At 46.4% G+C, this 24,508-nt stretch overlaps 1 protein-coding gene across 3 annotated transcripts in view; it reads right to left on the bottom strand.

Moving 5' to 3' along the window:
• HDX (highly divergent homeobox) overlaps window positions 1–24,508 on the bottom strand; it is a 249,858-nt gene that overhangs the window by 176,517 nt on the left and 48,833 nt on the right. For 2 of the 3 annotated variants that reach the window (XM_086918767.1, XM_086918768.1), the window contains one exon: window positions 21,512–21,658. The exons of the other annotated variant lie outside the window; for it this stretch is intronic. In XM_086918767.1, the coding sequence (XP_086774893.1) occupies window positions 21,512–21,658 (147 nt within the window). The remainder of the gene's footprint in view (window positions 1–21,511; window positions 21,659–24,508) is intronic. 3 annotated transcript variants of the gene reach the window in all.

The following is a 24,508-nucleotide window of genomic DNA, read 5'->3' on the forward strand; positions in this document are numbered from 1 at the left end:
CGCAGTGGGGCTGTTTTGTGAATTGTAGCCTTTCAAAACAGATCATAAAACACAATAAAGAGCTTCTGTGCCAAAATGTTAACCCCTTAACTGCTGGGCCTCCTTGGTATTCTAAAGGTACCCAGGGTTTGTGGATTACCCTGCAGGGAGCATAGAAAATAGGAAAAATATAGCAAATTTTGAGTTTTAGGCGACAAAAGGGTCTGTTTTGTTTCTAAAAATGCCATCAATGATCAGTTAGTTGTGCTAAAGTCACCAGCTTTCAGCAACATGCATGGCTGAATTAAAAAAAACTAAGTTGTGGCATTTTTTAAAGAGGTAGCCTATTTTTCCTTTTTTTTGAGCTATCAACCTGGATCCACGGACAGAGACTATGCCAAGACCCTGCCCACACCCCGTTGCCACTAAACGTGAAGGAGGTGGAGGCAAGAGACTAGCTGCAGCTTTCCCTTTCTCACCCCCTTGCTTCCGCCTCCCCCTCTGTGCTCCTACTCCTCCAGCCTCATATGCTCCACGACAGCAGCTAATCAGCTGCTCAGCACCTAAATCGCCACCCACCTCACACCTGCACAATACGTCAAGTGCAGTATCCTGTACACTGCAACCCCTCACATGCCTCCATCCAGTTCTAGGTCCTCATCGGAGTGCAGGGGGTTGTTGGAGGAGAAAGCAACCTACCTCTAATTTTCTCTCAGGTGAGTATTTAATTCTTAAGCCGCCAAAGGGAAGCCAAGTTCTTTCCTTCCCTAACACAGTGCTTTCCAGCATTCCCTTGCCTCCTTAGTGTGAAAGAATGTAAAGAGGGGGCTTGTTTCACCCCTAGTCTGAGAGGTGAATCCATTCATCCTTATCAAAGGTGTTGGGTGGGGTGGTTTAATTATTTGACCTCTCCGTTCCTCTAGTTAGACAAGGTCATTTTGTCGAGTTTAAAATAATAAAATTACATGTGAAATGCATAGTTATAACCGAGGTCCCGAAATATTCACACAGCCTGAGGTTATCAAGGCTATCCGGTTATTTATGTATCACCAAAAACAGCTATTCGACTTCTGGTGCCACTGTAGGCATTTAATTAATGCCTGGTAGTAATAGGGCCAGTATATCATAGATGATTTGCAACAAACTTTGGCATCAGGATAATGTGCTGCGTGGCTAAGCACTTATAAGGTCCCGAAGGCGAGACCTATTGGCTATGCCAATGCTTGTTTTGCAAGATGGGTAGCTGTGGATTTTGGGCCCTAGCTCAGCTGGTATCTGGGGAAACATAACAAACATGCACATTTTTTAAAACTAGAAATCTAGGGGAATCCAGGGTGGGTGACTTAGCGTGACTCATCAGCTTGTTTTACCCAGAATCCCTTGCAAACTTCAAACCTTGACTAAAAACACTTTTTCCTCACATTTCTGTAATGGAAAAGTTACATTCCGTGAGTCTATGAAGACTAACAAACTTCCTTCCACCCAGAATCCTCCCCAAGTCTCCCAATAAAAATGGTACCTCACTTGTATGGGTAGGCTTGGTTACAGCAACAAAAAATGACCCAAAACGCAATATGGATGCATCACATTTTTTCACATCAAAACTAACCCATTATTTTCAAGGTGGGTAGCTGTGAATTTTGGGCCCGCACAAGGAATGGATCCAACCGTGGTCAACGGGAGCCTTTCTGGGGAGCCCCATTTACCTCAGTTTGATCCGTTCCTGTCACTGGCACTATGAACAACCACAAAAGTGGAGCAGCGCTTATATCAACACAACCGGGGCAATGTTGGGTGGTAGGAATTTTGTGGATTTCTGCAAATCTGGAAGTTTCCATCCCAGAAATGTAAGGAAAATGTGTGATTTCAGGCAAAGTTTGAGGTTAGCAGGGCATTTTGGGGAAGAAAACTTCATGGGATTTACCTAAGGCACACCACTCTGGCATCTCTTGGTCGTCTACGTTTCAAAAAGGTCTGTGGTTGGAAGGCTTCCATGAATGGCGGCCGATCACAGCAGCAAAACCTGCAGCTATCCCTATTGCTGATCTCTCTACATAGCACTTTAGGGCCTTTTGTGTCAAGATCTGTTGGCCCACAAACACACGTAAGGTACCATAATACTCTGTGGACTTGGGGGAATGCTGTGCAGTAGGAAATCTGTGGCTACAGATTCCATAAGTTTTCCTTGTAGAAATGTGATGGAAATGTTTGTGTTTAAGTCAGCTTTTGAGGTCTGGAGGGCACTGTGGGTAAGAAAATGGTATGGGATGCATGTGAAGCACACCACCGTGGAATCCCTCAGATGTTTAGTTTTCTGTCTGGGTCTGGTAGATTTTTCCAGGTGGCAGCCTACCCAAACCTAAAAAGTGCAGCTGTTCATGATTGCAAGTGGGACTATATTGGGAGTTAGCCATACTCTTCTGGCTCCAATGTAAAAACAACACCCAAAAGAACCAAATGTCCCCTCGTTGGCCATTGGGCCTCCAAGCAAACCTGCCGAAAGCTGGAGAAGATCTGGCTCCGTGATCGAACACCGGACAGCCATGCATCCCACAAGAACGCCACCCGCAGACACTATCACCTCATCAGATCCGCCAAAAGGGCCTCCTTCAAAGACCGCCTAGACAACAACGTGCACAGCAGTAAAGAGCTCTTCAACATCGTGAAGGAACTATCCAACCCCAGCTCCAACACCAACGGCGTCCCACCCTCACAAGACTTGTGCAACTCGCTGGCCACCTTCTTCCACAGGAAGATCGCAGACATCCATGACAGCTTCAACGCCATTACCGCCCCGACAACCACTGAGACCTCCGCCCCCACGACCACCATCCGCACCAACCGCCTGCTCTCCTGGACCAACATCAACAACAACGACACCATCAAGATCATGAACACCATCCACTCCGGATCTCCGTCAGATCCATGCCCACACCACATCTTCAACAAAGCCAGCACAGCCATCGCACCCCATCTCCGGAAAGTCATCAACACCTCCTTCGAGACAGCAACCTTCCCGGAGAGCTGGAAGCACGCCAAGATCAACGCCTTACTCAAGAAACCCAAGGCAGACCCCAAGGACCTCAAGACCTTCCGGCCCATCTCCCTGCACCCGTTCCTAGCAAAGGTCATCGAGAAGACCGTCAACGAACAACTGACCCACTACCTCGAGGAGAACAACACACTGGACCCTTCCCAGTTTGGGTTCCGCAGCAACCACAGCACCAAGACTGCCCTCATCGCCGCCACCGATGACATCAAGTCCCTGCTGGACAACGGAGAAACGGCGGCCCTCATCCTCCTGGACCTGCAGCCGCCTTCGACACCGTCTGCCACCACACACTACGAACACGCCTCCACAACGCCGGGATACAAGAGAAGTCCCTGGACTGGCCCACCTCCTTCCTCTCCCGCAGAACACAGAGCGTCTGCCTTCCCCACTTCTGCTCTGAAGCCACCAAGATCATCTGCGGCGTACCCCAGGGCTCAGCCCAACTATGTTCAACATCTACATGGCGCCCGTCAGCACGACCTCAACATCATCTCCTACGCCGATGACACCCACATGATCATCTCCCTCACTAAAACCAACCTTCACGAAGGAATGAAGGCCGTCGCTGAATGGATGAGGAACAGCCAACTGAAGCTGAACTCGGACAAGACGGAGGTCCTCATCCTCAGATCCACCCCTTTGACCTTGGAAGACTCCTGGTGGCCGACCGCACTGGGAACCGCCCCAACACCCACCGACCACACGCAACCTAGGGGCCATCCTGGACTCCACCCTCTCCATGACTTATCTACAGGTGGATCCTCACTGAAACGAGAAGAACGGTCACCCAGGCCCTCGTCGTGGACTACGGGAACGCCCTCTATGCAGGAGCCTCAGCCAAACTGCTGAGACGGCTCCAACACATCCAGAGCGCCTCTGCACACCTGATCCTCGACATCCCTCGCCGCAGCCACATCCAACCCCACCTGAGAGACCTGCACTGGCTCCCGGTCAACAAGAGGATAACCTTCAAGCTCCTCACCCACTCACACAAGGCACTCCACAACACCGGACCAACGTACCTCAACAGACGACTCAGCTTCTACACCCCCACCCGCCAGCTCCGCTCCTCCGACCTCGCCCTCGCCACAGTCCCCCGCTTCCAAAGAGCGACCTCCGGCGGCAGATCGTTCTCCCACCTCGCCGCCAAGACCTGGAACACCCTCCCCAGCCACCTACGGCAGATCCAAGACCTGCTGACCTTCAGTAAACTCCTCAAGACCTAGCTTTTCGAGCAGTAGCAGCATTCCCCACCCCAGTGCCTTGAGACCCTCACGGGTGACTAGTGCGCTTTACAAATGATATGATTGATTGATTGATTGGGATGGGATGACATAGTCTGCTGGGGAGCAGAACGATGTTTGAGGTTTTAGGGGTGAGGGAGGGGCCCGATGTTAGGATGGGCAAGACCCATCCCATTATTTTATTTAAAAATATATATTCCTGTCATACAGTGGGCTTTCTGCCCCCACAGAGGCAAATGTGGGGCACAGCTCATGTCTGCCCGTGAGTGGGACCAGTTTGTCTCTTTTGGGGTTTGGTGTTGCCAATGCCATGCAGCAGCCGAACAACTTTCTTTTGCTTAAAGGCAAAATCCCAGGTGTCAGGTGGATTTTCTACAACATGGGGCAAGGTCTAGGCAAACTCTCTAATTGGGACATGCCTCCTATCTGCTCCCAGGGGGGCAGAAGGATACTCTCAGCCCCAATGGGGCAGGGGTATGGCTCGATGCCAGGGTAATCAGCCCCATCCTTTTGAGTGTTTTGGCAACATTTTGAAATCTATGAAGTTTAGTAGGGTTTCTGTCCCACAGGAGGGGGGAGATTGGGGGTGAATATCCTATCCACCCCCAAGGAAGGACAAAAAGTGTGTTTTTGCCCCGGGGTGAAGAGTGAGCACAGGTCTAGGCCGGGGGCCACCCCCCCAACAAATATTGCATGAATTCAGTCCCTTGTGTCAAGTGGGCTTTCTGCCTCCCAAAGGGCAGATCCGGGGTGATTACCCCTATCTGCCCACACGTGGGAGGAGAAATACTGTTGCCCCATTTACTTAGTGTGGGAACAAGGCCATGCTGATTGTGAGTGAATAAATAATTTTTATGCGCAGCAATTATTTAGGACCATTGCAATGCAGTGAAATAGCAATATGACAAGGAAACCATGATAATGAATCATAAAAATGTGCACAAGGTAAAATCTTCATGTAGTTTAAACTAAAAAAATTAAATACCAGTTACTATCATATCCAATTAAAGAAAAAATGTGCGTAGAGCGTTGTAGCTGGCCTTTACATTGTGGTTCAAAAAATTGCGAAATAACATCAGGTTATATATAAAAGATGCACACTACTCATCAGACCATACCCTGTAGGCCGTGCCTCCGGTTTTCTTTCCCATCAGTTCCCCAACTCTACGATCTTCTCCCTTTAAATCCGTATTTGTAAAGCACGAACTTCTCACCCTTATGGGTCTCAAGGCAATGGGGGCCCTCGTGGAAATTAAGTGAGATATTGCCCAGTCACATAGTGCTGCGCTGAGCTTCCGCCGGAGGCAGGGATCGAACTGTGAACCCTATATTCCGAAGTCAGCTGCCCTGGCTGCTGTACCACACCTCTTCTAAATACCCTCTGGCATTCTTACTTGCAACAAATCGGCACCTGTTCCTGTTCACACGGCGTCGCTTGGCGCAGTGGCAGGAGCGTTGATGAACAGCGCCTGGGCTCCCTCCGCGGCTCAGACACAAGCCGCCAAATGTTAAGAAAAAGGAGCGCCTGTAATGGAAGAGCCCAACCAGGTTTTTCAGTAGCCTCCAATTATTTATTGCAATGCCCAGCAAGGAAAGTTCATTCTCATCACAAGAGTTCAATCCGCAGAACGCCGACGCGTTTCGTTTTCAAACTTCTTAGGGCATGTATGTGTGCCACATGTGAACACAAGCACTATTCAGGAGTGCAACAGGGTGTCAATGTGACACCCTGCCACCCTTGAATGTTTCCCTATTTTACCGAATCGGTATTTACCGATTCGGTAATTCACATATGAATGGGAATTACCGAATCCGTAAATACCGATTCTGTAAATACCGAATCGTACCGATTCGGTAATACTTACCGATTTTTTATCTACATAGCATTTACCAATTCTAAAATACCGAATCGGTAAAATTCGGTATTTTAGAATCGGTAACTTTTCATTACCTACATCTAGCCCCTGGTGTTGATCCGTTTGTGGATATATGGTGTGACACTGCCAAGCAAAATCGATCAAGTGTTTGCTCCATCAGGAATATATTTTCCATACAGACTGTGCACAATGAAGGGTAGCCCCGAAGCGATCGGTCGAATTCAGAAACAAAGTTTTCGTGCAGCGCAGGAATGGGAAAATAGCAATCGAGATACACTGTACCATCGCAGACAGAATAGGACCGAAGACTCGTTCAGACTGGAGTTGAACACGGAGGAGAGGCACACATGTCTGAACCCGACAAGGAGAGAAAATAATCTAACAAAGTAGTATATGCCCTTACGTAATATCACAGACAAGAGGAGTCACTCTACCTTATGACTCGAAAGACTTCTTCGAAGAAACACAAGTTGCACAACTCTGACTCATCACTAGATGACAGGAGTATGCAGACCAGGAGTATCTACAGACACACATGCCATCGAACCTACAGCTGCAGCAGCTAGTTAAAGGCTTGCGTCCCAATTTTTATATATAACTTGTAATATGTGAATAAATGTCTAAAGTTGTCCAATACCTCTTATGCATTATTTTTAAAATGCAGGCGAATTAAGTGTCTGTAGTTGCCCCATAATATCTATATTGCTTTATACGTTCATCAAGCTCCCATGCTTCCCCATTATTAACATATTCAGTCGAACAGCGTTTTACATGTACGGCAGGGTGCGAAATTCCAGGAATTCAGTCAGCGTCTGCTAACTAATATTGGACCCAGACACAACAGTAATGCCAGATGCCAGCAGGCCATTGAGCTAACATTCAAAGCCTGCTTCGTACCGTTTTGAAGAAAAAGGTCAAACATGCTGTCTTTTTAATTCAAACTAGACGTTGCATTAGCCAGTGATAAACAGCATGAATAACGTACATTAATGATACTGGTCATAAATACAAATGGGAAAGCAACAGCAAACCATTCATTTTGACTTAAATAAATAATACTGCAAATTAAACAAATACTGGCAAAGCTAAAAGGTCTTGATTTAGCAAGCTGGTACCATGATTATTTTTATTTTTTTACAGCAAGCATAAGTAACAAAAAATGCAATTACCTAAACACGATGGCTTAAATAAAAAAAATAAACATTGCATACGATTTTAACACAATGGTACAGTAGCTTCTCAGCAGGCACATGTACTTAGAACAAGTACATGTGAAGTAGTGTGGCTCACTGGTTAGAGGCGGCAGACCCGAGAGCAGAGGACGGCCCGGGACCAGGGTTCGATTCCCGGCGCGGCAGGTTTCTGGACCAGGGTCAGCGGACTCGATAATTCTCTCGCCTCGGTGCCCACTCTGATCAGCGATCACACTCGGCAACTCTGGGCATTAGCTTGCCTCATCTTCACTAACGGCCCCACCAGACCGCCGGGGATGCCTGGTCTCACCCTGGAGATACCCATTAAGGGACCATCTCTCAGGGAAGCCAGGAAGGGTTTCGCAGCGGTCGAAGCGCCTTGGGACCCTACGGGTAAGTAGTGCGCTATATAAATGCCAATACATTTACATTTACATTTACATTTACAAGTATAGGAACCCTTTTAAGTTTTAAAGAATTTCAAAGTACAACGTGTTATTATAATGGAACGAACTGTAACCTGAATACATAGCTTTAAAATGCAAGAATATCTTACAAGGATAAAGAATGAAAAGGGGATGAAAGCCTTGTCAAAGTACCGGCACATAGGCCCTGGCGCTGAAGCGCATTTCTTTTAGGGAAGATGTGCATTTCAGGCAGAATGGCGTCACTCATAGTAAAGGAGACTCAATGGCTGCAGTAGGCTGACATATTGTCCCACATGGGATGCTGTGGTGAGCGAAAGCAAAATGTGCATGAAAGCTGAAGAGACCAATGTATGATCACATCCAAAGCCTCTCCAAATACGTAAACATATGTATGTATTTCTTTTTACTTATGATTTTTGTAAGAAATAAAGCTAGCGAGCAAACTACAGAGGTGTATAAGCCAGACCTAAAAAGAAGAGGGGGGGGGGGGAACAAAGTAAGCAAGTAAAGGATCGCAAAAGTCTGATATGTAGTTGTAATTTAGAGTGAGCAAACCGCTCACCCAATGAATGCAGAAAATATACCGGTACTCAAAAGACATCTGTAAATTAACGTGACAGCAATAATGCTGTTTCTATTTGGGATAATGTGGAAGACGTGAATGTATATGGTGGTTTCTGTTTTTTTCAGGTACAACATTATTTTTTCAAAGACTGCATAGTCCCATCTCTTAAAAGAGATTGCGTGTTTTCATAACAACTGAAACAGCCCTTCCTTTGCCACATAATAGAACCATACATAACAGTTAGCATCAAATTCAATGATGCTCCATTATCGCCCCCTTAAAGAAGAAGGGCATCATTCTTGGGGGTTCAAATCTATCACCTACAGAGCTATGCAGAACAAATTAACATTGTTTATTTCAAAGATGTATTTCAACAGTGTGGGTTACATATCTGCTTGATATATCTGAGCAATCTTTTACATGAATGACTTTCATCCGCTAATATCGGTGAGTGATTTTTGTACCAGCATTGATCGTTAAATTTCAGTTTGCAAGCGACTATGTATAAATTTGGAGGAGTGAAGGAAAGGAAAAAAAGAAACACTTTTCCAGCCGTTGGCAAGAACCTTTCTTGTTTTTGTATTTGCTGGTGTCCTCTACAGGGGGTTACTCTCACTCTTTCGACGATATTGAACTGGGACCGTCAATTTGATATGACGGTCGGAGTAATACTGTTGCCATTTTCGGTTGCCATTGGTACAATGAGGAATGTAAATGTTATTTCTTAATTTCTGTGTCCTCTATTAAACCAGGATGTACATCTGGTGATAATTCATGCACAGTGGTTTCGTTTATACGACTTTGTCTTCCAAACGTGGAAATATTATTGTGTGAGCTCCAATTTACTTTAATGATTCGTTTTCATTTTTGTATACCTTTCCATTTAATTTTAGCTGCATCTTTTTGCTTTTTTTGTTTTAAAGAAGATATTAGAAATCGTCTCCTCCTAGTTGTATGGTGCCAGAATATTGTAAATAAAACACTGTCTGACAAAAGAACACATTACTTACCTTTGGTAAAACTCTTTCTGGAAGTTACTCTACCTAACCGCAGATTACTCTTAGAATTTTCTCCAGCCATCCGACTGGATCTGGATGTTTTGCAGCGGGGCTTCTATGTGCAGCTAGGTGGTTCTGTGTGGCTCTACATTGGTCTTGTTCCACCCTGGAAGTGGCAGAGCAAAGCACCACCCCTGCAAGCTGACGCCAGTTTCATGCTGGACTCTTTATGCAGCCTCGGACAGAGCACAAAACATTTGTAAGTACAGATTTTTTTAGACTTTTTATATAGCAAAAACGAGGACACTTCAGAAAACTGGGAAGCGGGAAGGCGGTGAAGGATCTGCAGTAGATAGAGTAATAGTGCATTGACGACCATGTCGTGGCTTGGCAGGTGTCAAGAACAGGCACTTCACGTGCCAATGCAGCTGTAGCAGCCTTGTCCCTGGTGGAAGGAACCCTCACACCTTCCAGCATCTGCTTATTGGCCGATGAATAGCAGATCTTAATGCAGAGGACAAATCAACCTAGACAAAGTTTTTCTACATTGCTTTACCTTACTTTGTCACCGAAACCCCATGAAAATTGTACTGTCCACTCAAAGGTTTTTGATACGATCGATGAAAAATGTTAAGGCTCTTCTTAGGGGTCCCACCAATACAGTCTCTCCTCCGCTTTCGAGAAGTTAGGTGGAGCCAAGAATATTGAGAGGCTGATGGATTGCCTAACTTGCAAAGGAATGAAAATGTTGGGTAAAAAGCCTGCCATGGTGCTCAACATCAGTTTGTATGGGAAAAAGATGGTGTACGAATTTTTCACCAACAGACTGGAGCTCACTCACACAATGAGCCAAAGGGATTGCAATTAGGAAGCCAGTTTTGACAGCAAACGCAAGGAACAGCTGGGCTCAAAAGGGTTGACATGAGGAACATTAGGAGCAAATTAAGACCACACCATGGCATCACAGATGGAGTGGGAGGAAACATGTGTATCAAACATTAATTTAATTGCATCAGAACAGATGCTTTAAACACGGGCAATTGACCCGTCAATCGCAAAATGTCCATAAGGTCTAATCAATAATTTTTAATAATGCCCAGTGCAAGGCTTTGCAGGGCCAAAGGCAAAACAAACAGCAAAACATCTGACAGTTCTGACTGCAAATTGTGTTTTGCGAATTCCAACACCAGGCCACAAACTCGTTCCCTCGCTCGGCGTAAATGGACTTTGAGGACAGTTGGCTGGCATCAAGGATGACATCAACAACCTCAGGTGGTACATCGAACACAATCAACTGCCATTTTTCATTCTCCATGCATTGAGGCGTAAATTGAACAGGTTTGGGTACAGAACTTTGCCCTGGTGCTGCTTTAAGAGGCAGCCTGATCGAATGGCAGATGTTTATGCCCAGAAGCTCTGAGTACAACACTCTGATTGCCCAGTCAGGACCCACTAGGATAACCTGGTCGTTCATGATCTTCTTTGGAACTCAGAGCAGTACAGGTAAAGGTGGAAAGGCGTACAGGAGTCCTGTGCCCCACTCTAGCCTGATAGAAGGGTCGAAACGCTGTCGACAAGCACAAAGAACGGACCATTACCCAGCGTGTATTTTTGTGTACTTATGCTGTTAACAAAGTGTATATGAATGGTCGTTTCTTAGAATTCATGGAAACCGTGTATATAACTATTCACCTTGTATATTCACATTTAGGTTCCATTTTTCACTTGGGGACAGAATGCACAAATGTTTGCGCTTTTAATTAAAAAGAAGTGTACATATCATTTTTCTTTCTTCTATGAATCATAAAATACGCCATACTGAACCGACTGTGTAGATGGTCTATTGCCCTCTGACATTACTGTACCCTTCCTATTGCGATTGTGCCTATATATTGCTTAAATCAGTTCTATTAGTCCACAGGAACCGCTGTTTCCTTATATATACCTAGTACCCTGGTTCTGTAGAGATTAGGGTCCCCTGTTCTTCTCCTCCACTCTAGCCTGAAGGCATCGCTTAGAGAGAATGTTCTTGTGAACTCAAAAGCAGAGAAACTTTGGCACTGTACATTCTGGAGAGCTGCAAAAAGGTCCAACCAGGATTTTCTCCACTGTTGGAAGATGCCTGCCCCACTTTGGGGTGCATCTGCCATTCGTGATCTGCCAGGTATCGTTATTTGAGCTTGTCAGTCCTGGCAGCTGAAGATCTCACCAGGTGGTACACGATCAGAGAAATGCACTGATGCTCTGGCCAACTTCAGAGGCAGCTTGTCTCCTTGCACAAGACCCTGCTCGTTGCAGTACCACGTAGTGGGGGTGTTGTCCATGAGAACATGCACCAGCCTTCCCTTGATGAACGGCAGGAAGGCCATCAATGCCAGTCGAATGGCCTGCATCCCCAAAAGGTCGCCTTGGAGCCGACTTTAAGCCAATACCAGAGGTCTCTGATCTCCACCTCACCCAGGTGACTTCCCCAACCCAACAAGGCCGCATCTGTCACCTCGACGTGGGGCAGAGAGAAGGGTCTGGCGCTAGTAAAACTGAGGTCGGCAGCCAAGATCCTGTGCAGTCTTCTCCAGAACCTGGATGACATCTAACAGACAGGATGCATAAGGCCAACAGGCCAAGAAGCCTCAGAGCTACTCGCACCCAGATCCAGGAGGCTGCAACATCAGGATCATAGTCCAAATGTCCTGGACTCATTATGTCACAGGGGAGGCACTTAAATGCACTGTGTCCAAGACAGCTTCTATAAAAGGAGTGACGTGTGAGTTTGTCACATTGATCAAGAACCCCAATGATGTCAGGAGGTTTGCCGCGGTTTGGATGTGGTCTATGCCTGATTGGAAAAGTGTCTTCAACAGCCAGTACTAAAGGTAGAGAAAAACTAATATCCCAAATCTCCGAAGACATGCAGCGACCATCACCATCACTTTCTTGAACGCCTGAGCTGCGCTACTAGATCCCTGTTCCAGGCCATAAAAGGACTGGTGTGACCGTTGCGGTGGCAGAGCCCGGTATTATTGTCTATACACCAATCCTGTGCAGTAGTCTCAAAACTAAAAAAGCAACTTGTGCAGAAAAAAGGCCAAAGTAATGTAATGGGGAACTGCTTTTGTTAATGCGTTAAAGGACAGAATCAGCCTTTTCCCCAAACAGGCAGGACTCATCAAAAGAAATATCCATAAGAAATACCTGCACGTTCCCAGAAAAGTCTGTATTCACATGTGGTGACAAAGAGCTAGACCAAGTGCTGACTGCTCGCCCCAAACAATTAATAGTGCCCTGATTTACGCATTTGACTGCATCCTAACCATCTGGAATGGTTTCAATCATGGAGGCCCTGAACTCTTCCTGGGCTGCCAGCAAGATCTTGCTGCACATGTCCTACAGTACGTGCATTTGATGGCCTAATAGGCAGACTGCACTGACTGACCTCAATGCCAAGACTGATCACAGAGAACATTCACTTCGGAATGCCGCAATTCATTCCGACCCCATGCCTGGAGGGGTTGAGGAATACATTAGGAATCACTTTGCTGGTGGTGGTGGAGGATCCTGTGACATCTGGCCACCTGTTTTATCACCAGTGGGCAACAGCAAGGCTCAGCCCAAGTGTAAATAAGAGGGTCAGTCATCTCTTCATTAAATAGAAGTCCAGGCTCAGATGAGACTGGCCCAGGCTATAAAACCAGTAAGGATAATTGTCTTGATTTAAACAGAAGGCAACTGTAGATCAAGGATCTCAGTCGCTCTTCTAATCACTAAAGCAAATAAAGTACTTTCCTCTGTTGGAGATCGAAGGTGCGAAATCAAGTCTGTATCATAGACCTATCAAGCCCACTGGCTTCCTGTAACTTCATATAGATAACATTGTAATGTAGGGGTAACTCATCTGCATCACCACTGTTGTCATCATAAGGTGGTGGCAAACTCTCAGGTCAGATTCGAGAAAACAGGTCGAGGTCAGACACCGGCATTGGCAGGTTATCGAGGTCTGTTGATGTCAGGAATGGCGTAAAAGAAGGAACCAGCACAGGTTTTGGAGCCAGAAGGAAGATGGCACCAGAGTCAGAGCGGATCCCACAACGGGTTCCAGGGGCTCATACGGCACTGAGGACAGATCCACCATGGCACCTAAGTCGGAGAAGATCCTGCAACAGGTTCCAGGGGCTCAAATGGCACTGAGGATGGATCCACCAGTTTCAACCCGACTGGAGGTCTCTGTAGATCCTTCGGGCCCAAAGGAAACTACTGGTACCAACTTATCAAAAGTGTGGTATCTGACTCGAAAAGTGAGTGGGTCCTTTTCTCTTTCAGAGTCTTAAAAAAAGATTGAGAGAGAGCTGGTAGTGGACCACGGGACCACCGCCAACTATAAGTGAATCTTTTTTTTTTAATGTTTGGAAAAAAAAGTATGCCTCTTTGTCTTTTTAAGGAAAAGGTGGGATTTAAAACAAATGTTTTCTCTATTTAAACATAAACAGACATATTGTGGTATGCTGACCCTTGCAGGTCAACATCTGTGTGACTGGCCAATCGCTGGTGGTTACAAATTGCGGCCTGCTGAATTAATGTTCATTATGCAGGTCCTTCTACAACCCACTGTGACTTGCCATTTTATGAACCAACCTACTTGTACATAGGTCTGCTCGTAATACTATTCTATTCGCCAAGTCAGTTTACGACCACCTTTTGCAAAAGTAATATCAGTACACTAGGCAAAACAATCCTTGCCAGATAATTAAACTCAAGACAAAAAATCATAAAAGGAGAACGCGAAGGCAAAAGAATGTGAAGCTGAAAATGAATGAAATAACTCACAGGAGGGCAACAGCAAGTAACTTATCATTAAGTGGGGACGAAGCTGATGTGCAGTTCCAGACAGCTAGAAGAAGAAATAAGAAAAAATCTCAAAAGGTATTTGGGATCATTGCAAGAGAAGTTTTAGCTAGGAAAATTAGCAAAATAATAAGCAGGGTAAGTATGTACTGAGTTGTACCGAGTTAAACAGACAGCTGCTAAATCCGGGGAAAACCAAAGGCAGGTGACTTAGACGGTTGCCATCTATGTAACAAATTTGTATACATACGAGGTCATTCTGTAATATTTTTTTCATATCTATTATATTGTGTGAACATACTTCGCATAATTATGATTTCTGGAGTCAAAATCGGTTTCAAATATGTCACACACATTTTCACTAATACACAAGCCACACATTTCATCAACTCAAGATTAATATTTTACCATGGAAGGTAAATCCAAATATTGCCATCAAAGCATTAAGAAGAAGCACTCAAGAGGGCGTTAAGAGACTTGAATCACACTACAGTAACTAAGTGCAGACGTAAAATAATATGAAATAAAAAGTAAGGTTTGGGCTTCTGCGATAGCCAGATAGATATTCATACTTATGAAAACATGACAAAATATTTCCCAGATGGAAGTACCATCAAATTAAATGCTTTGCCTCACATTTCCACTAAATCCTTCTGAAAGGGATTTTTTCCGGGGTGGGGGGGCTGAGAATATTTTGTGCGCCTAATCTGAACCTAGGCATGCAAAAAGAACCATCTTCAGTCTGAAATAGCAGATCATTCCTTATTCATTGTAAGGAGTAGTTTCTGTCCTGTAACTTCAGTTCTGTAGTAGGGGTATCTCTGTTATAGTCATAATCTAGTGAATAGTCCAGCCCATGTGCGTGGACCCCGGCAATCAAAAATAATCTCTGAAGTTGTCAAATCATGCAGAACTGCAAAGACACTTAAGAGAGAATTTAAAGACAAATAATGCAGCCTATATCCACAGGCTATACTGTCCAGTACTTCAACTAGAAATTCCACCAAACAAAACCACACACAACACAGCCTGCCCAGTTTCTTCCATAGAGAAACTTGCCTCTACCAGTAAAAAACTCTGGAATGATAGAGAGGAAGGCATGGACAGACAAGCCCCATAGGCTGCCATTATGTGGCTTAAATAGGATATTGTGCCTTTAAGAGAACTTTCCAGAACTTCTCCCAGTATCCCAGAATGCACAGCAGGTCCCTTTTACTTTCAGTTCTTTTTTAAGGCGTGCCACGCCAGACCTGTAGCATTCCTTACATGAATATCCTTCTCCACCGGGGAGGAGGGCGGACGCTTATGACTATAACAGAGATACCCCTACTACAGAACTGGTGTTACAGGACAGAAACTACTCCTTCTGTAGTAGGGGATCTCTGTGTATAGTCATAATCTAGTGAGTAGAATGGCAAGCCCATCCCCACACCAAAGCGGCGGTGGAGAGAAGAAAATTAACACCACTATTGTGCGAACAAATTCTGCAGCGAAGCCTGCCCAACCTGAACATCTGCCCTGGCATCAGTGCCCAGACAGTAATGCTTAGCAAAGGTATGAACCGACTTCCAAGTGGCCGCCTTGCAGATCTCTGCAATCGGAACATTACGGAGTAAGGCTGTCGTGGCAGCTTTTCCCCTGGTGGAATGAGCCTTAGGTTTACCCCCTAAGGTCTTATTAGCTTTTTGGTAACACAACTGTATGTAGGACACAATCCACCTAGAGATGGACTGCTTAGAGGTAGCAAGACCCGTCCTGACCGATCCATAATTGACAAATAATTGGTCTGACCTACGAATATCTTTGGTTTTATCCAGATAAAATGTTAACACCCTCCTAACATCCAGGGAATGTAGAGACCTTTCCGCTGGAGACGAAGGATTCTGAAAAAACGTAGGCAACGTTATGGTCTGGTTGACATGAAAATCAGAAATAACCTTGGGAAGAAATGTAGGGTGAGTACGCATAACAACCTTAGCAGCATGAAATACAGTATAGGGTTCTTGGCAACACAACGCCTGAATTTCACTCACCCTGCTGGCCGATGTAATGGCCACGAAGAACGCCGCCTTCCAGGACAGGTAATGCAACGAAGCCTTATGAATAGGTTCAAAACGCTCCTTCATCAATCTGGACAGCACCACATTCAATTCCCATGAAGGCGAAGGAAGCCGGACAGGAGGGAATACTTTCTTCAAGCCTTCCAAAAAATCTTTGATCACAGGGAACTGGAAGAAGGAAGTCTGTGAAGGGCATTTCCTGTAGGCAGTCAATGCAGCAAGTTGACCCTTAATGGAATGAACATTAAGACCAGACTGCGCCAAATGTAGAAGGTAAGGAAGGATGACGTCTTCCTTGCACGTCGTCGGGTCATAGTTCTTGGACTGGCACCAGATACAGAACCTCTTCCACTTGTAAGCATAGGAGGTCCGAGTGGAAGGTCTCTTAGACTCCTTCAGTATGTCCATACAATCTTCGGGCAGATTCAAATGGCCATATTGCACTATCTCAGGAGCCATGCCGCCAAACTCAAAGACGAGAGGCTGGGGTGCAACATCTGCCCCCCGAACTTCGTGAGAAGGTCCGGCCTGCACGGCAGCCGTATGTGAGGAAGGAGAGACCGGTGAAGCAGGTCCGTGAACCACCACTGTCTGGGCCATTCCGGGGCAATGAGTATCATCCGAGCCTTGGACCGGGCCAGCTTGATGAGTACGGCCGGAATCAGGGGAATGGGTGGAAAAGCATACAGAAAGCTGTTCGACCAGTTGATCCATAACGCATTCCCCAGCGTACCCTGCTGGTAGTACCTAGAGGCGAAGTCTCGGCATTTGCTGTTTTCGGCGGTGGCGAACAGATCTATGTCTGGAGTCCCCCACCTCGCGAAGACTTCTCCTAGTACTTCGTCGTTTATGACCCATTCGTGGTTTTCCTGAATCAGTCTGCTCAGTGCGTCCGCCTGAACATTCTGCACACCTGGCAGATGGGTAGGCGTTATCGTCAGTCCTCTGGCCAGAAGCCAGTGCCAGATCGCCTGCGCCTCCTGTGACAGAGTGCGTGATCCCGAACCCCCCGCTTGTTGAGGTAATACATCGTGGTCTTATTGTCCGTCTGTACAAGCAGAGAGTTGGTCTGAAAGGACAGAAGAAAGGCCTTCAGTGCCAAGTGAACAGCTCGGAGTTCCAGGAAATTGATGTGATACGTGGCCTCCATCGGGGACCACGGTCCTTGAATCTGTAGGTCTCCGGAGTGCGTCCCCCACCCGTGAAGAGAAGCATCCATCACAACAGTCTGTTTGGGAATGTCCTTGTGGAAGGGAACCCCTCTGAGGAGATTCTCCGCTGAACACCACCACTTCAGCGACTGAAGAGCATGCAGAGACAGTCGTATCTCGTCGTCCCAAGATCCTCTCCTCTGATCCCACTGGTCCTCCAAGCACTCTTGCAACGGTCTCATGTGCAGTCGTGCGTGTGGCGTCAGGAAGATACAAGAGGCCATCGATCCCAGTAGAGAAGACACCGTCCTCACTGTTGTAGATGGAGTGGTCATAAGAGCCTGAGCCTTCCGAAGGAGTGATAATCGTCGCTCCTCCGAAGGAGACACGCTTGCTGACAGCGTATTGATGGAGGCTCCCAAGTACTGTACGCATTGGACCGGAGTCGGGACAGACTTGGACATGTTGATGTGCAACCTCAGCTTGTTCAAGAGAACGAATGTCTTCTGGAAGTGTGCTCGAGCTTCCGAGAAGGAGGAGGCCTTGATCAACCAATCGTCGAGGTACGGGTAGACTAACACCTTGTTCTTCCTCAGGTGTGCTGCTACCACCGCCATGCACTTCGAGAATGTTCTTGGCGCAGACTTTAGTCCGAATGGGAGTACTGTGTATTGATAGTGATTGGTGCCGACTTGGAATCGCAGGAACTTCCTGTGTTTGTGTGCAATGGGCACATGGAAGTACGCATCCTGTAGGTCTATAGCACATAGCCAGTCTCCCTGTTGCAACTGAGGATAAATCTGATGCAACGACAGCATGCAAAACTTCTCTCTGCGAATCCACTTGTTTGCTTGTCGCAAGTCCAGAATGGGCATGAACTCGTTCTTGTCCTTCTTGCGAACCAGAAAGAACCGGGAGTACAGCCCTCTTCCTCTCTGAGACAGAGGTACGCCTTCTATCGCCCTTTTCCTTAACAGGATATCGGCCTCTGCCTGAAGCTCGCGCAGCTGTAACTGCGAGCTGACCGGTGGAATTGCTGGAGGCAGGCTGGTGAACCGAAGACTGTATCCATTGCAAACAATATTCAGCACCCACTTGTCCTGAGTAATTTTTCTCCACTCTGCCAGAAAAAATTTAATGCTTCCCCCTACCGGAGTGGGTAACAGATCCGGGGGAAGTAAGCGCTCAGGGCCTATACCCGGCCGGACCTTTGGTCGCTGGTGCCGACTGTTGGCCGCCTCTGCCCTTCGGGCGTTTCTCGAATGGCTTTCGGAACAGCTGTTGTTGCTGTGACTGTCCCGAAGCTTGGCCACACCCTCTGCCCTGTCCACCGAACCGTCTTTGGAACGGGCGGTACGATTTCTTCGTCTCTTTGGGCTTCTCTAGACCCACAACCGTGAGTGTTTCGGCCTCCGCCTTCATGCGGGCCATTTCATCATCCGCATGTTTCCCAAATAAGGTTTCGCCAGAGAATGGAAGATTGGCAACCCTTTGCTGTGCGTCAGGTTTCAGTGACGTAAGGCGGAGCCAGGCATGTCGTCGCTGGTTAATCCCATGGCAAAAGCCATGTGCCGCCAAGAGGGACGAATCGGCTGCAGCGCTGATAATCTGATTCGCCACCAGCATCCCCTTTGCGAGCCGCCGTCACTATCACCGAATCTGGAGGAGGTTCCACCCTTAGAAAAGCCGGATCCGAATCGGGCGCCCGGTATTTTTTCTGTAGTCTCGAGGGGGCCGCCTTAGTCACCACCGGGGTGGTGGTTGTCCTGAGGGAGGAAGTGGTGGAAGAGTAGGGTTGACGGGAGGATCCTCCTTAGGTATAGGGGGAGGAGGAGCCTTTCGGCCGAGGTGGTATATATACCACCGAGTACACCGAGCCCGGTGACTTCTTCGGAGGAGGGCACTGCGAACCAGCCCCTCCAGTAGGTGATCGCCGTCTCCGGCGCCCTCCACCAGACTCAGCGTGACTTCTAGCGCCAGAACTCCTTCAGCGCCGCTCAGGGGAGTAGGAACAACTCCTCGACGCCGATCTCTTCCTCCTCGACTCCGAGCGTCGCTTTTCCGGTGTCGAATGTCGCCTCCGCGACTCCGGCGTAGAACGTCGCCTCAGCGACGTCGACCTCTTCTTCCTTGACGCCGATTGCCGCCTCCGCGACGTCAACCGTTCCATTCTCGACGACGAGCGTCCATTCCTCCTCGACGCCGTCCGCTTTCTCGAGGTCCTCGACGTCGAGGATCCCCTCGACGCCGACCGTCTTCTCGACGGCGACCAGCGGTATTGCCTCGACGGCGAGCGCCGACGCCTGTCGCTTCTCCTTCGACGCCGCCAGCTCGACGTCGACGACGAAGACGCAGTTGACGGTGGTTTCAACGGAGGCCTACCCAGGCTCTTCGACGTCGAATCTTCACGCCGTCTTGACCCGGAGCCCCGGGGAGATGGGGAACACACCGCCATCATCCCTCTCGACGTCGTCGTCGATGCAATCGACGCCGACGGAGACCGGGACCGTTTGCTGGTCTTCCTGCCTCTGGGGAGCCCACCAGAGGCCTCAGCAGAGGCAGAGGGAACCTTCTCAGCCTGCCCAGACCCACCTGCAGCCTGCAGTCGTCTCTCCTCTAGGCCTTGAAGCCTAATCTTCAGCCTTTCCCTCAGGGTCCTTGCTGAAAGGTTCTGGCAGATGTCACATTCTTCAGGGACATGTGCTTCAGGGAGACAGATAATGCAGACGTCGTGTGGATCAGTCTTGGACTTCTTCCTTTCACATGCTGGGCATTTGTCGAAAAGAGCAGGCATTTTAGAGCCCTAAAAAGCCTGAACAAACACACAGGAGTGAAGGGAAACCCCAAGAAATATAAACTGCAAACACTTTTATCAAAAAGTGAACAAAAATCCAATATAAAAAAAGGGAGAGCTCAATGCCAGGGTCCTGTTAGCAGGAGCCGGAAAAAAGAACTGAAAGTAAAAGGGACCTGCTGTGCATTCTGGGACACTGGGAGAGGTTCTGGAAAGTTCCCTTAAAGGCACAGTATCCTATTTAAGCCACATAATGGCAGCCTATGGGGCTTGTCTGTCCATGCCTTCCTCTCTATCATTCCAGAGTTTTTTACTGGTAGAGGCAAGTTTCGCTATGGAAGAAACTGGGCAGGCTGTGTTGTGTGTGGTTTTGTTTGGTGGAATTTCTAGTTGAAGTACTGGACAGTATAGCCTGTGGATATAGGCTGCATTATTTGTCTTTAAATTCTCTCTTAAGTGTTTTTGCAGTTCTGCATGATTTGACAACTTAAGAGAATATTTTTGACTGCCGGGGTCCACGCACATGGGCGGGACTATTCACTAGATTATTACTATACACAGAGATCCCCTACTACAGAAGTGGATCTGCTGACATGCAGATGCAACACTGGAGAATGTTCAAGTCTGGCTCACCTTTTGCACTCGTGGCTTTAGGGTTACAGTGAAAGGAATCGAATAGCTGTTGGGAAAACCATAAAGCTGAAACTTTAAATATGCAACTACAACTAGTATTTGAACTTTACCACCGAAAAGACGAAACATTGTACGTTGGGTGTTAAAAAAGCGCAAACATTTCATATTTTATAAAAGTAAAGAAGAGATATTTCGCCCTGGAAAATATTCCCGGAGTGAATAATAGGAAGGAAATATTGCATTCTCACCTTAACGTTGTCAGTGCCCGTTCCACAGCCGGAAAATCGGCTAATTGATAAGGCATTTGCACATAATATATATGTATATTTACATATGGATTTTGATGACTCCCATGCAATTATTGCCAATAAAAGCATGGGACTGATCAAGTTGCCACTTTTTGTGACTTGCCCCACAACATATCAAAACAAGGGAACTATTTCACAGGAAAGTACGTGCAGTAAAAACATGGCACTAATAACCAGAGGCAGTAATTGACTCCTAACCAGGCAGGCCAAGGGAGCAAACGCATTTTTGTCATGCCTCATGCTGCGGCAGTGCAAGAGAATTCACAAGAGCATACGCAAAGTTCACATGTACACAGCTCACTGCTAGCTTTAGAAATGTCCCGTCGGATTAGCAACCCTTGTACTGCACTAACGAGAACGGAAATTCAATGGTTAGAAGTCTGTACTTACCCTGACTACACTGAAGTCCAGCTTAGTTTCTTGTGCACATTGTAATATGAGCTGAAAGCAAGTTTTACTCTGATTTGTCATTCCATTTTCATAATAACGTTGCAATATCCTTTGTTGTTCTACAGAAAATACAGAACGAAGATTCATCTAAAAACAAAAGAAGATACTCAGAAAGTGGGAAATGAACTTTTGTAAATGTTTGTTTCCAAAGTGAGCTCAATAGAACCACTGTAAACCGAAATCGTTACTGTTCTCTAAAGCATGTCACTCGTGAAACTTGAACTTTTTACCTATTATTCCCCAAATGCTGAAAAGTGAGATTTTGCTAGTTTCTAAATAGAGCAGCTTACGTAAATACCATGTTTATAGCATAAACTACAGCAACTTTTCCAGTCGATGTACACGTTGTGCATACAGACTGCAAATTCCACTTTTATTTGTTAAAAAAATATACATGAAGACACCCAGTCACATATATTGGTTAGCACATTAGTTTGGGCAAAACAATGCACCATAAGTAAAACTGACAAATACAAAAAGCACGCATGGTTAATGAACGATACAAAACCATTCATACAGACCTATTATAAAAACGAATAACTAATACAGTTCTGAAATTGAGCCGCTTTGTCACACACTTCAGCACAGTTTCTGGTATTAAGATTAGGAATTTCACTCAGAAAAGTTTAAAATCACAGTGGAAAACCAACTATCTGGATAAAACACAATTTTTTGAGAGCTCACTGTCAAACTTCTCTAACAAGTTTCCGACCTACTCTGATCACAGGAACTTCACCATTCGTGTTGACAAGGAATATTTCATTTTAGGGAAATAATAGAGAAACATTTGGCATTGTGTTTGTAAACAGAATTAAACGAAATTACCAACATTCACTCTTATGGTAAGAATCGAAGGCCGAATTTTCTAATCCTCTCAGTAAAATACACGGAGTCAAAACCTACTGCAAATTAATAGTATATACATCTGTATCTCTTTGATAGCCTAGCCACACATATCTCTGAAACCATGTTTCGTTACCCACGGCTAGAAAGTCCTTAAACGTCCTTTACCAGCTTAAAGAATAGTAATTCAAAATCATCAAAGCCCATCACTAACTTTAAAAAAAAACTGAAAAGCAAAACTCTCCAACTTGCATCTGGCAACATGTCTACGTTTATATTAGAAAAAGGCAAAGTAGAGTACTTCTGGCAAGAACAAATTACTTGGGTTTAACGAACAATCGGACTAAAATTACATTCAGAGATAACTTATATTTGCCCAATATTTTTACATACAATAAGCAGCACGAGTGTGTCACATGTAACCTATTTTTTAATTACTATATTCCTTATCGCACCGCTGTTAAAACAGAAAACATGATCACAACTACAATCTACTGTTTGATCAAAAATTCATACTCTTTTGCTTTAAAAACATGAATTCATTATTGGACTATTCTACTAAATACCCATAATAAAATAAGGAAATAAAATATGCCCATATTTTGCTGACTGAACCCTTTGCGTAGGAGTTTGAGCCCTATTACCATTATCGTTGCCTCATGTCAGGTAAGAGAACTTCCTTAGAAGTGTAAAAAGGACAATTAATCCACCAGTGCTAAAAGAAAAAACCCACCCCCTGCCCCAGATACCCTAGGGACACATGTTTGCCAATTTTTACCCCACCAGAGAACAACTTGGCAGAGAGCCAGAGGCACAGGGGCCTCCAACAGTTCTGGTGAGTGTTCTCCCGTCTTCCCTTCAAAAGTAGGGGGCCATCTGGTGAATTTTGTTCACGGCCTGGACCTTCATCACAAGAGGCGCCTGGGTTCTTCAGTGAGTGCAGGGTTTTCAAATAGAGTTTTATGATACCCCTGACAGGCCTTAGTCCTGCAACCACTACATGTTCCTGTGGCTGAGTCGGCTTCTTGGATGAGGAAGTGGCCTCCTTCTTAGCCAAGGGAGCCATTTCCTGGTCTACGCCACATCCCGGGGTTTCATCAGCAATATCTTCCTGGCCGACAAGGCTGACGGAGGACAGCAGCCAGTTATCAAACATCCGCAAATTCAACGAATGGCGTGTCTACCTCCACTTCAAGATGGAAGGGATTCACCTCCTACGGGATGTTCTACGACCTTGAGATTGGAAGGTCAGCCTGGATCTTAAGGACGCCATTCTCTTGATCCCAAAGTTGCTCTCCTCATCAGAGGTTCCAGCATTTTCTGTGGCAGGGCCAATCCTACGAGTTCATCACTCCGCCTTTCGTCCTCTCATCCGTCCCGTGATGTTTCACAAAGGTTCCAAGGCTGGTTGTGGAACACCTATGGACGCATGGAATCCGGCTAACCGTCTACCTCAGCGACATCCTGATAATGGGCCAATACCCGGACAGGCTATCGCTCCAGCTCCAGGCTGCCAGAGACCTTTTATAGAGCCTTGGTTTCGTGGTCAGCAAGACTAAGTCCCTAATGGCCCCTTCTCAGAGGGTGGTTTTTGTGGGTTTCTTGACAGACTCCATCAATGCTACTCTCAGCCTTCCCTCTTAGAAGGTGACAAAAATGTGTCAAACATTGCAGCAGACTCTGTCCATACTGCTGGTCTCATTGCAGCAGCTGGCCTGCCTGGTGGGCCTTCTCTCTTCTTCCATCCAGGCCACCTTTCCGGGCAACCTCCACCATCATGCCTTGCAACGGCTGAAAGCCGTGCATCTGTGCTAGGGCCTTTCTTACTCTCAGCTGGTGGTATTTTCAGTGGAACCGCGAGCAGAGATCGGTTGGTGGCTGACCAACAAATGGAGGCTTGGAATTGAAGGGCAATCTTCGGCTCAGTCCCGGACATCGTCATAAAGGCAGACGCCAGCAGATCAGGTTGGGGTGAGTTTTCACCAGAGGGTTGTGGTCCCCTCATGAACAGCAGTTACATATCAGTTGTCTGGAGCTGCTGGCGGGCTCTTTTGTGGTCAGATGCTGGACCATGGACTCTGTCCAGGCTTGTGT

Source organism: Lissotriton vulgaris, chromosome 4_1 (genome assembly GCF_964263255.1).
Source record: "Lissotriton vulgaris chromosome 4_1, aLisVul1.2, whole genome shotgun sequence".
In the NCBI taxonomy this organism is placed as follows: domain Eukaryota; kingdom Metazoa; phylum Chordata; class Amphibia; order Caudata; family Salamandridae; genus Lissotriton; species Lissotriton vulgaris.